The sequence below is a fragment of the Stegodyphus dumicola genome, chromosome X1, assembly GCF_044657685.1.
Source record: "Stegodyphus dumicola isolate Sdum_Otavi_A_Nest chromosome X1, ASM4465768v1".
Lineage (NCBI taxonomy): Eukaryota > Metazoa > Arthropoda > Arachnida > Araneae > Eresidae > Stegodyphus > Stegodyphus dumicola.
In genome coordinates, this window is record NC_140780.1 from 156,269,709 (window position 1) to 156,282,549 (window position 12,841).

General features: G+C 35.1%; 1 protein-coding gene across 2 annotated transcripts in view; it reads left to right on the top strand.

Moving 5' to 3' along the window:
* Positions 1 to 12,841, top strand: part of HUWE1 (HECT, UBA and WWE domain containing E3 ubiquitin protein ligase 1) — a 595,188-nt gene that overhangs the window by 220,060 nt on the left and 362,287 nt on the right. For both annotated transcript variants that reach the window (XM_085806998.1, XM_085806999.1), the window contains exon 34: positions 6,795 to 7,088. In XM_085806998.1, coding sequence (XP_085663124.1) covers positions 6,795 to 7,088 — 294 coding nt within the window. The remainder of the gene's footprint in view (positions 1 to 6,794; positions 7,089 to 12,841) is intronic.

Below are 12,841 nucleotides of genomic sequence, written 5' to 3' on the forward strand. Positions count from 1 at the left end.
TTTTTTTTTTTTTTTTCTAAATCCAGATTGGGCAGATTCTAATCAGCCTTCAGTGGAGAAAACAATTATTTTAGCTATAATAGTAATTCTTTGGGGAACTATACACATATTTATATAGTATATGCAAGTCATGTAATTGGCAAATTTTTGTGTTTTCAAGTGGTACCATAATTAATTTACCTCTCAGCACAACCTACACGCTTTATGCAGTTAGACTGAAAATTTCTTAAAACGCAGCTGGAAAAGTCGGGGAATTTTACTCTCTTGTTTGAGTGGCAACCCTACTGATTTACATTTTCATGAATCAGGAATTCCATAGTAAAGTTTTCAGGTGTTATGTTCGATGGAAAACTGACCCTCCTTCCTCATGTCCTATATTTAAAGAATACTAGAATATTAAACCTTTCTAAAAGTCCTGGTGAACACCTGGAATTCAGATCAGTGCTCTTTATTTCACTTTGATAGATCACTTTTCTTCTCTTGATTGGGCTTTGTTGTTGGTGGCTCTTCATGGTCTTCAGTTTTGTTGAAAGTAGATCTAGTTAATCAACAGATCTGCGATTTTGTTTTTAAGTGTTCAGAACATCTCCTGTCGAGAACCTTCATGTTGACTGTTATAAATCTCTCCAGTTGAGGCATGAAAAATTGTCTGTTTTGCATTATTTTAATATGTTGTCTCAACCTGACCATCTTAGTAAGCTATATTTCCTTCGTGACCTATTTGAAGCAGGACTATCTTGTCTGCTTTTTCTTTCAGGATGAGTTCACCCGAGCAGTAGAGCATTTTGAAATCCCGAACTGGGAGTATACACAAGTCCAGATTCTTGATGTTTTCCACCATCACAAAAGAAAAATTAACAAGACTGCGCAAAAACATTTTCTTTATCACATACATAAATATAACAGCCATATTCTCTTACATACAGATGGATTAAAAACAACTTGATGATGTCGCTTGCTCAGTCTTGATATCTGATCTAACTGCTGTGTATTATGCACTATTGTTCATTTCAAAACTATGCCAGAGAAAGTTCATAGTATACTGTGTTTAAAGCTTTAGAAATATTTTCCAACACTCATAGTTCTGCAGTTTTTGAAGTTTTAAACTTACAGCTGTGTGGATATCAAATTCTATACTTGTAGGTTCGTGGTCATGTAGGGGGTCAAGCAAAATGAGCTGGCAGATGTGACAGCTAATCTGATGTTGATTTCTGCAGTGGGCATGCTGCATTTATGGCTATCCACAGGTCCATTAGGGAAAAGGCCTAAATTAGTGGCAGCTAGTAAGGAATCGCTGTTCAATAGCAAGCTGAAAGCTGTAGTGGAATGATGGGAATTCATCCATTAGAAACTGAAGAGACGAAGTAAAGAGATCCTAACTTCTTATTGGTCACTCTTCTGTCACACACTGTTATCTTTTGAATATCAAGAATGAACCTGTATGTTTTCATTATGATAGTGCTGTGTCAGTGCTTCTCTTTTTATTAGACTTCAATTGAAGCTGTTTAATGTTCCTGACTTGTTAAGAAAGAGACCAGTGCTAATTTATTTCAGTATCTGGGAAAGATAGGTCTTTATTTAGTTTGACTTTTTGTTGTCTATGTATTTTAATGTATCTGATGTTTTATGATCTTACTCCTGTTTCACATCTGACAGCATTATTTAAATTAAAAGTAACTTTATGTGAGCATTCATCATTTTATTACTTCTTTTAACTTTATAAATCGCCTGTTTTAAACTAGCATTCGGCAGTAGGTGTCACCTGTATCTAATTTGCTGTAATTAACAGATTTGGCACTTGTAATCACTTCAGGTTGTGTACCGTAAAATCCACTACCACACACCACCATTTAGAATCATCGTATGCTTTGGTCCATTAATACACCATATCATGAATGAAAAGAAAAAGCTTTTCAGTATATAGTATCGTGGAACTTACATACTGAAAACATGATGTCTAGTAACCTCTCTACAAATAGCAGTTGACTGTCATTATGCCATTGTCTAGAGCTAGTAGCTGAGAATATCCGTCAGTCTATCAATTAATGATGATACCTTACAGATTCTCCCCACCACCACAAAGATATCTTCTATATACATTTCTGTGCGTCATTTCCTTTCATATCATGTAATCCAGTGATTCTCAACCTGTGGGGTGCGCCCCCCTAGGGGGCGTGAGCACACTAATTGGGGGGCGCAAGCATATCCAGGAGAAAATTTTATTTACAAAAATTAAGTTGTAAGGATCCTAAGTTTTACTAACGTCTATTTTATTTTAAAATTGTACTATCACTTCTTATTTTCTACTTCTGGCCGGAATTAAATGCTTTAACTTGTTTATGCAAATTGTCTTGCTAAGGCCAAGTACTTAAGTTGTGACTTTTTGCCAAGAGAGAGAGAGAAGGAGTTTTAGGAAGCAAGCCGCTTGCCACTGTAGTTTTACGAGTTTTCACTCGGTTTCTGGTTGCCTTTAAGGCTAGAGGTTTAGCTCTCTTGATATTTGCAGACGTATCGTAGTTTTAGCAGCTTGGCGTACTACATACGTACCTTTTTTAAATAAAGGCCAGTCTTAGTGCTAGGCATTTGTATACTAATTCAAAGTTAGGTTTTAGTTAGAGTTTTACTTGGTAGTTTTTATATTTTTACGTTCAGACCACAAGTGGTTGGTCTCTGTATTCCGAGGTTCGGAAATACCTGTAAAGTATTGAAAATAAAGGGTTTCGTTCACCCTTCCTGCTTGTGTTGTCTACTTCACACCTTCCTGAACATAGCTTGAGTAAGCTCCCTGTTCCTATTCAGGACCATTCATGTTTCCAAAGCAAATCAAGAGAAACACAAGTCCTGACAAAGTGACTGAAAGGAAAGAACACACACACACACATATACAAAACAAAATACATTTCGACATATTTAATAATTAACTTATTAAATTAAAACAACTGACTAAGTTAAAGAAAGTGGTCCTGGGCTAAAAAAGTGGTGATACCGAGCTTCACCGAGATTTACGAAGATTTACAAAAGGTGAAAACATTTTCTACGCTTAAAGTGAAAACAGGTAGACCTTGAAAGCATTTGAAGTACCGAAAAGGTGTGTTGTCGTTTGAAGCCAAGGATGATATGAGGTTTATTTCTTTTTTGTTTTGTTTTGTTTAAAATTATATTTTTACTGTAGTAGTTTCATATTGAAGTTAATAAACATTAGTTGCTTACAGAATGTTGTATTTTCAGCATGTAGTAAATAAATTATTGCTCGAAAAACGATGTTATTTTCCAATTCTAAGAGCTATTTAGCAGGATATTTTGAAAAATGAATTAAATTATTCTTAAAGAAATAAAGGTTAGCTCATGATCATCCATTGAATTCTAATGTTATTGCACCAATTCTTTAGAAAATTGAAAGTGGGAGATTTGCTTATAAATCCCTCTATTTCAGTGATTCTGAACCTGTGGGGCAGAAGGGGCGCGAGCATATCCAAGAGAAAATGTTATTTAAAAAAAATTGATTGACTGAAAGGAAAGAACACACACATACAAAACAAAATACATTTCGACATATTTAATAATTAACTTATTAAATTAAAACAACTTACTAAATTAAAAACAAACTTAATAATTATTAGTGACTTCCTTGGGCCTGTCTTGCAGAGCAAAGTTTTTCGAAGGAGGGTTTAATATTAGAAATAGACACTCTCAGTTCTTTTTCTATATTTAGCTGAGATCTATATTTTGTCTTCAAAGAAGCCACAGAAATCGCAGAAAATCCAGTTTCACAAAGGTAAGATGTTGAAAATGGTAGTAGAATGCGAAATGCCCTTGTTTTTAGTGCAGAAAACTCATCATCCACTCCTGCCCAAAATTCAAAGAGTGATTTATTACTAAATTGTCTTTTGGTTTCGCCGCTTGCCATGAAGTCTATGAAGGTTTCTTCCTGTTCAGTTGAGACTCCTTCGGGAGTATTTTGAAATGGATCCCTCACCCTTTTGTAACTTGATATCAATTTGTCGTCAGCAAGAAAGTACTTTTTAAAATTCTTTGCTAGCATTGCTAAATGATTTTCAAAGGTTACAAAAACAACTTTTACATGTTGTTCTTCAGCCTTGTAAGTTTTAATACAATCATTCAAATTTGCAAACATTGTTAAGTTTTCTTGCTTTAAATTTCTGCTCCACAATTCCAATTTCCTACAAAAAGCATTTACTTTATCACTCGTATCCAATATATGTGTATTTGCTCCTTGCAGTTAAAGATTCAAGTTATTTAATTTCTCGAATATGTCGACCATGTAGCTCAATTTCATCACAAATAAACTATCGCGAAAATTCTCAGCTTCCAGTCTGTTTTCCTCTTTTAGGAAAATGGCAATTTCTTCTCTTAATTCATTAACACGTTGCAAAAATTTCCCTCGTGATAACCATCTTGCCTCGCAATAAAATAGTAACGCGGAATATACTGCACCCATGTCTTTACAAAGTGCGGAAAAGATTCTTGATTTCAGGGGTCTCATTATTCTATAATTTACTAAGGTTACAACCGTAGTTAACACAATATTCAAACCAGGACTCATTTCTTTGGAAGCCAAAGCTTCTCTGTGGATCATGCAATGTGTCCAGACGCACTGTGGGGATTTTTGCTTCACAAGTGCTTGAATACTTCCGGACATAGAACGAGCACCATCGGTGCATATTCCGACACTATTTTTCCATTCTATGTTTGCCTCGTTCATAAAATCATTTAAGATAGCAAATAATGCGAATACTGTTGCTTTGAGTTCTATTGGTTTGCAGAAAAGTAATTCTTCTACTAGTGACAAATCATCACAAAATCTAACATAGGCAATGAAATGAGCATCTTTATTACTATCTGTTGCCTCATCAAGTTGTATTGAAAACAATTTGTCACGTAACTTCGAGAAAAGCTGACACTCTACATCTTCAGCTATATCAGCAATTCGCTGGGCAACAGTATCATTTGAAAGAGGTATAGACTGCAATTGTTTTGCAAAATTATCTCCAAGCATAATTTCTACATTCTCAATTGCGGCTGGCAAAATAAGCTCTTCACCAATGGTGTGAGGCTTTTTACATCTGCCTATTTTATATGAAACTTTGTAAGAGGCAATTCAAGTTTTTTCATTCACTGACAGAGTTTTTTTAAACAATGATTTTTGCTCTTCATATGATTTTAATTTTAATTTGAAGAATTCTCTGGGTTTGTTTACATACTCACTATGAAGTGTTTCCAAATGTCGTTTCAGTTTATTAGGTTTCGTGTTGTCTGCCGCCAACATTTTTGAGCAAATGATACACAGGGGCCTTTCCTCTTCATTTACTTCAGTACTAGTGAACCCAAAATTTAAGTATTCTTGAGAATATTTTCTTGATTTTATTTTCGGTACCACGCTCGTCTGTGTACTTGTTGATGCTTGTCTATCGTCTAATGCTCGCTTACGGGCGCTTAAAAATTTATCCATGATTCTGCATAAGTCTGCTGTCGTGAATATTTAATACGGTGAATTGCAATTACACGAAAATATATATAACATACACATTCAGAATAGATTCAATAGCGATAGAAGGATCGACTGGAATGAGATTGTCTGGAATTGAAATTGACGTCATAGAACTTTCTCCTTCTCCCTATGAAAAAACATTTGTTCACATCTGCGCACACTCCTAACTTAACTTTTAAGCTTTTCAGATAAATCGAAACTTCTCGCGAAACCGTGAGAATGCCTGACATGGCGGGACACAAGAGCAATAAAAAGGCATAGGATTCTTGTTTTTTCAATGCTAAGGATCGCCGTTGCAAAATGTCAATAAATTTCCGTATTCTTGATAATTTGTAAAGATTAAAATTAAGGTTATAGTGTAGGTTTAGCGCCAAAATACTCAAAAAATATTATGATTGTATACATTTTATTGTGTGCGGTGGGGAGGGGGGCGTGATGAAAATTATGATTAAAAATTGGACCGTGAATACTAAAAGGTTGAGAAACACTGATGTAATCCAACATTTTGAATCTGATTGGTGGCTTAAATGAACTGTCATTAGAGAATAAGGCATTGGCTTGTTTCTGCATCATCTGATATTGGTAGCTTTTGCAGATACTGTGCCTTATTTTCCACAAACATTTGGTGCCCCCCCCCACATTCAGACCGGTTCAAGTGGGGTTTTCTAAAAATCCATTGTTTCCCTCAGTTTTTTATGAAAAGCATTTAATTATTTTTGTAAATATTTATGGATCTCATAAGATGACTGCATGGTTGGGTTTTGTGGTTTTACCCATCTATAACATGAATAAGAGCCAGTTTCACAGAAAGGCGACCTCCATGAAGACTTTGCTTCCCATGCACAGCTGTTAGCCTTGCATGCTTTGCTTTATTCAAATACCCGTGGACATGTTTAAATAATTAAATTGGTAAATGCGTGAAAAGTTTAGTTAAACCAAAATATGAATTGGTCGAATTTCAGAGTGAGATAATTCTTCCAAACATAATGAAGCTGTTGTGCCTTACAGTATCATGTGTGATTACTTTTCCACAGTAATCATGCAACATATTAAATGTATGTGCAATATTTTATTTAAAAGTGTACAGAAAATGCTTGCAAAGGTAAATAAAATATGTATTTACTTGCATGGAATAAGTATAGTGCACTTTATTTTGAAGTGTATTTATTTGTATGTAAGTAATGCAATATATTACATATTTAAATCTTAGATAATACATAGTGTATGTGTGTGAAGAAACAATGAGGGATAGTTTTTAATATTTTGTTTTTAACTGCAAATATAGGAACGATTGGTACAGAGGGAAGAAATACGGGCATATGTTTCACAGGCTCCTCCATCAAGTACAGCATCTGCTGCTACTTCTGCGAACAGAATTGTCACACGTAGTAGACGCTTACTAGAAGGAGATGATAGTAGTGTGAATCAAGATCATCTAGTTCAACTCGTAGATATGGGGTTTTCCAGAGGACTAGCAACTGAAGCTTTGCTGAGTACCAATTCTCTAGAACAAGCAACAGATTATCTTCTTAGTTACTCTGCTGCATTAGGAAGAGGCTCTACTTCTGGTGCTGCTTCGGTGAGTTTATGTGGATGATGTGTTAATTTTATTGCTTTCATATTATATATTTATTTTATTCCAACCATAAATTGAAATTTCCTGTTGCTTTATTTGTTAATGCTAGTTCTATATATATGCTTCTTTTTGCTCTCCTTAGAGGATGGTTATTCTGTATAATTTTAGTCTCACTTGTTTTGGAATAGTTCTGAAACATGCTTTCATTTACAATTTTTTTTTAATGAAAAGTAGTTTAATTATGTAGAGAAAGCATTTTCATCAAAATCTTCATCCGTGCAATTTGGAAAATGAAGGTCTTATTGATGGCCAGGGATCTTGGAGTTCTCATTGTGTGCCCAAGCGTAATTTGTAATTAAACTTAAATGCAAAAATAAATTCTTATAAAGTCTGCTTTTAATTGAAATATTTGGATTCTTCCATGTTTTTTAAATGTTATATTTTACAGTATAAGTAGAAATCCCAGTATTTGTAATTAAAAATAAAGTGCGATATAGGTAATAATGATTATACAGTACAAATTCAGAAGTCAAACAACAAAAATCAGCGTTATACCTACAAAAAAAATTTTTTTTTTTTTTTCCTTTTTTCTCAGGACTAGTTTCGACGGTTTTACCGAACCATCATCTTCAGCTGCAAAACCGCAAATGAACAAGATAGGAAATAATGATTAGATAAGATAAGAAAGCCTGGACAAGAATAAGCAAGTGGCGCCATCTGTTGGCGAAACCAGAACTAAAACATAATTTCTCTAAAAGCCGAAGGCAAATTTGGATTGGAATTAGGATCGTTAACTAGAACAGAAAGATTTTTATGAATGTGAAATGCCTCTAGAAAATCCAGTTCTCCAATGGAAGATGTTTTTTGAATAATTTTGGCAGCAGAAAAATTGAAAGTGTGATTTTCGGACCAACAATGTTGAGCAACAGAAGACCTCTGTGTTTCCTTTTTTCTAACATATGTCTCATGTTCTTTGACGCGAAATTTTAAGGCTCTCTTAGTTTGGCCAATGTAAATTAAACCACACTGGCAAGGAATCCTATAAATACCCCAGGAATTCATATCCGGAATGGGGTCCTTGAGTACAGAAGTTGGAATTTTATTGATGGGAGAAAAAACAACCCGAAAGTTAAATTTCTGCAAAATATGTGCAACTTTATAGCTAATTGATGGAAAGAAGGGAATGACAACAGAATTTTTATTATCTCCTAAAATAAGAGTGTGGCTTTTAGTGTGTTGAGATGAGAATTTTTTAACTGCTTGATTAATAATGTTGGGTGAAAAGCCCCTGTCAATAGCTATTGCTTTTAAATAATTTAGTTCTTCATCAAGGGCTAGTTTGGAGGAGCAAACTTGAAGAGCACAGAAAACATAGGAATAAAATGAAGCTAACTTTTGTTTAGTCGGATGACATGATTTAAAGTGTGGTGGAAGGCAAACCGATGAAGGTTTACGGTAAACTGTAGTACAGAAGTTGGATGTGTTACGTGTGACCAGAATATCGAGAAACGGAAGAGAATTGCAAGTCTCAAGTTCAAAAGTGAACTGAATAGCAGGATCAATAGAATTCATTGTTGAAAGAACTTTATTTAAATCATCTTTATTACCTTCAAACAGGGTAAAAGTATCGTCTACGTAGCGGAACCATGCCGGGAAGTTTAAAGTTTCAAACAATTTTGATTCATAATAATGCATGCAAATATCAGCCAGGATGGGACTGAGGGGGCTTCCCATGCCTAATCCCTCAGTTTGCTTGTAATATTTATTTTGGAAAACAAAATGTGTTTGTTTCAAACAGAGTTGAGTGAGAGAAATTAGCTCCTCAATTTCGATGCAAGAGAAATGAAATTCGCGAAGTCTGGTTTCTAGACATCTTAATGCACCCTCCACTGGGACATTGGTGAATAATGGATATGCAAAATCCAAATTGGCCTTGAGCAAAAGTCTTGGTTTAGAACGGAGAATGCAGTTAACCGTCATAAAAACACCCTTGCAGTTAAATTCGAAAAACTTCTTTTACAGTCTTCCAGTTCAAGTAGTTCAAAAATCTTCCCATTATAAACATCAAGCCAATAGTTAATATTTCTTATGTTAGTCTTTCAGAAGAACAAGAGAGAGAATTCTAAAATATAATTTTAACTTCTCACAAACCTGTAAACCCTCGATTCCAAAGATTTTGGCTCCTATCGAAAAAGCTTTCAAGTTCAGTAAAGTTTCAGATTCACAGAAAGAAATGATTAGGCATCTTATCGCTCATAATGTGAAATTCAATAATAAACCCTTGAAACCAAATCTAACTGCGAGAGAAAGAGCTACAATGCGCGAAATTCATTCTAACCCGGATATTATCATTTCAAAGGCCGACAAAGGTGGCCAGATAGTCGTCATGGATAAGAACACTTACATCGATGGTGTCACTAAACTCTTAAACGAAGGACCATATAATCCGATCCCTAAAGATCCTTCACCTTCGGACTTATCCAAAATAAAAACTGCGATCAAATCTTCGCAAATCATTTCAAGCAACTTAAAACATTCGCTTATCCCATCTGTTGCGAATTGTGCCAGATTATATGCTCTTCCCAAAATTCATAAAAGTGGTATTCCTTTCCGCCCTATTGTATCAAATTTAGGTACTGCCTCATATCCTTTAGCTAAATATTTAGTTTCTAGATTTTCTACTCTATTAGACAATAACATTTACGCCATAAAAAATTGAATAGAGTTTGTAAAAAAGGTTAAAAACATTTCTCCTAGTAATTTACTCATGGTTTCTTTTGATGTAAAATCATTATTCACCAATGTCCCAGTGGAGGGTGCATTAAGATGTCTAGAAACCAGACTTCGCGAATTTCATTTCTCTTGCATCGAAATTGATGAGCTAATTTCTCTCACTCAACTCTGTTTGAAACAAACACATTTTGTTTTCCAAAATAAATATTACAAGCAAACTGAGGGATTAACCATGGGAAGTCCCCTCAGTCCCATCCTGTCTGATATCTACATGCATTATTATGAATCAAAATTGTTTGAAACTTTAAACTTCCCGGCATGGTTCCGCTACGTAGACGATACTTTTACCCTGTTTGAAGGTAATAAAGATGATTTAAATAAAGTTCTTTCAACAATGAATTCTATTGATCCTGCTATTCAGTTCACTTTTGAACTTGAGACTTGCAATTCTCTTCCGTTTCTCGACATTCTGGTCACACGTAACACATCCAACTTCTGTACTACAGTTTACCGTAAACCTTCATCGGTTTGCCTTCCACCACACTTTAAATCATGTCATCCGACTAAACAAAAGTTAGCTTCATTTTATTCCTATGTTTTCTGTGCTCTTCAAGTTTGCTCCTCCAAACTAGCCCTTGATGAAGAACTAAATTATTTAAAAGCAATAGCTATTGACAGGGGCTTTTCACCCAACATTATTAATCAAGCAGTTAAAAAATTCTCATCTCAACACACTAAAAGCCACACTCTTATTTTAGGAGATTATAAAAATTCTGTTGTCATTCCCTTCTTTCCATCAATTAGCTATAAAGTTGCACATATTTTGCAGAAATTTAACTTTCGGGTTGTTTTTTCTCCCATCAATAAAATTCCAACTTCTGTACTCAAGGACCCCATTCCGGATATGAATTCCTGGGGTATTTATAGGATTCCTTGCCAGTGTGGTTTAATTTACATTGGCCAAACTAAGAGAGCCTTAAAATTTCGCGTCAAAGAACATGAGACATATGTTAGAAAAAAGGAAACACAGAGGTCTTCTGTTGCTCAACATTGTTGGTCCGAAAATCACACTTTCAATTTTTCTGCTGCCAAAATTATTCAAAAAACATCTTCCATTGGAGAACTGGATTTTCTAGAGGCATTTCACATTCATAAAATTCTTTCTGTTCTAGTTAACGATCCTAATTCCAATCCAAATTTGCCTTCGGCTTTTAGAGAAATTATGTTTTAGTTCTGGTTTCGCCAACAGATGGCGCCACTTGCTTATTCTTGTCCAGGCTTTCTTATCTTATCTAATCATTATTTCCTATCTTGTTCATTTGCGGTTTTGCAGCTGAAGATGATGGTTCGGTAAAACCGTCGAAACTAGTCCTGAGGGGGGGGGGGAAAGAAAAAAAAAGAAAAGAAAAAAAAGAAAAAAAAAATTTTGTAGGTATAACGCTGATTTTTGTTGTTTGACTTCTGAATTAGTATTTATTCGGCGTGTTATTGTGTCTTAAATACAGTACAAAGTCTGAGATCCGGCTGTCCGATATGCATAATGTTCTAAAATCAGGATCTCAAAACCGCCAACAGCCTTTTTAATAAATGCTTTATCCATGCCCATTTGACTTTTCCCTGATAGATAACACATGTATAGAGTTCCGATTCTTGATTTCCTTTGAGCACTAAATAAATACCTCGTTATTGCGAAACGATAACTTAGCATAAATATATGTGAGCAATAATTTGGCGCTGTAGCTGCCATCTCAAACCTAAACATTCTATATAGAAACATCGTTGATTTTACTCCTACGAATATTTTATATCCGTGACGGCAAACTGTCACATCATTAGTTGTATTTTACTTTCATCACCGCATGTTTATCAGCACATGACAAGTTGAAGAATGCAGTGATGCCCAAACAATTTTTTTTTATGTTAGTACAAAGAGTGTGGTAACCTTTTAATGCTGACATTCTAATGCTTGGCAATGATTACAGATTTAAATGCACTAAAGAATATTGCCGAGGAAAAATTTAACGAAAGTTTCTTTCCATATGCTAAAAATAGATTTTGTTGATGATATTTTTAGGCCAAAATATTACATTTAGTGATATTTGAATTAAGAATAACTGATTTGTTTTTCACATAAACCCGGAACCAGCACCAGAGCTCGAATGGCTGTACCGGGAGGCAGAATTTAGCAAAGACAAGATTTTCGGAATTTAGAGTAGCACCGAGCAACAAAATTAAAGTATGAAAATATTTTTATGATTCAGGGAAGACACTGTTATCCAAAATGTATGGGCTGCAAAAATTTAGAACTTAGGCGCTTAACTAATATTATCAGGCTTAGTTGTTTCATTGGGCGATAGAAGCAAGACAAAATTTAATGGAACAACTTGTCTTTCGTCCCCAATCTCATGATACACAGCCAATAATGTATAGTGGATGCTATTAAGCTGGGCAAAATTATACACTCACTTTCAAAAGTTAAGCACGGAAAGGAAAATGCTAATTTCCGAAAGCCAATCAAAATTGAAGAGGATGCAATTCGCTGCAGAGGTAGATGAAAGTATGCAAATATGTTAGATAACAGCCAATCATGCTTTCATGTCAAGAAATATGCAAAAAAGGCAGTCTTAGAAGTAGCCAGTTTTATGAAGGGTTGGAGAAGTTGATTGTACGTTCTGATAAAAGGTGTTTAAAACTTTCGTACAATTTGTTTTCAGGACATGCATGTTTCTATGACTTCCAGAAGACGAATGGAAGATTCTGAGCGCTGGCGTGCTGTGGGGCGCATTGAAGCAGGGCAGTCGATCACAGATGTTGCTCTTTTCTTTGGCATTCATCATTCTGTAAATTCACGTGTATGGAAACAATTCCAAACCACACAGACAGTTGTCCGAAGGCCTGTAGCCGGTCGCCTAAGGGTTACAACCTTCGAGGAAGATCGATATATTGCTACTGTAGCCAAGCGGAATCGCAGGTTACAGCATCCAGTGATAAGGCGATATCTGCAGCTACTGTATGCCGAAAAT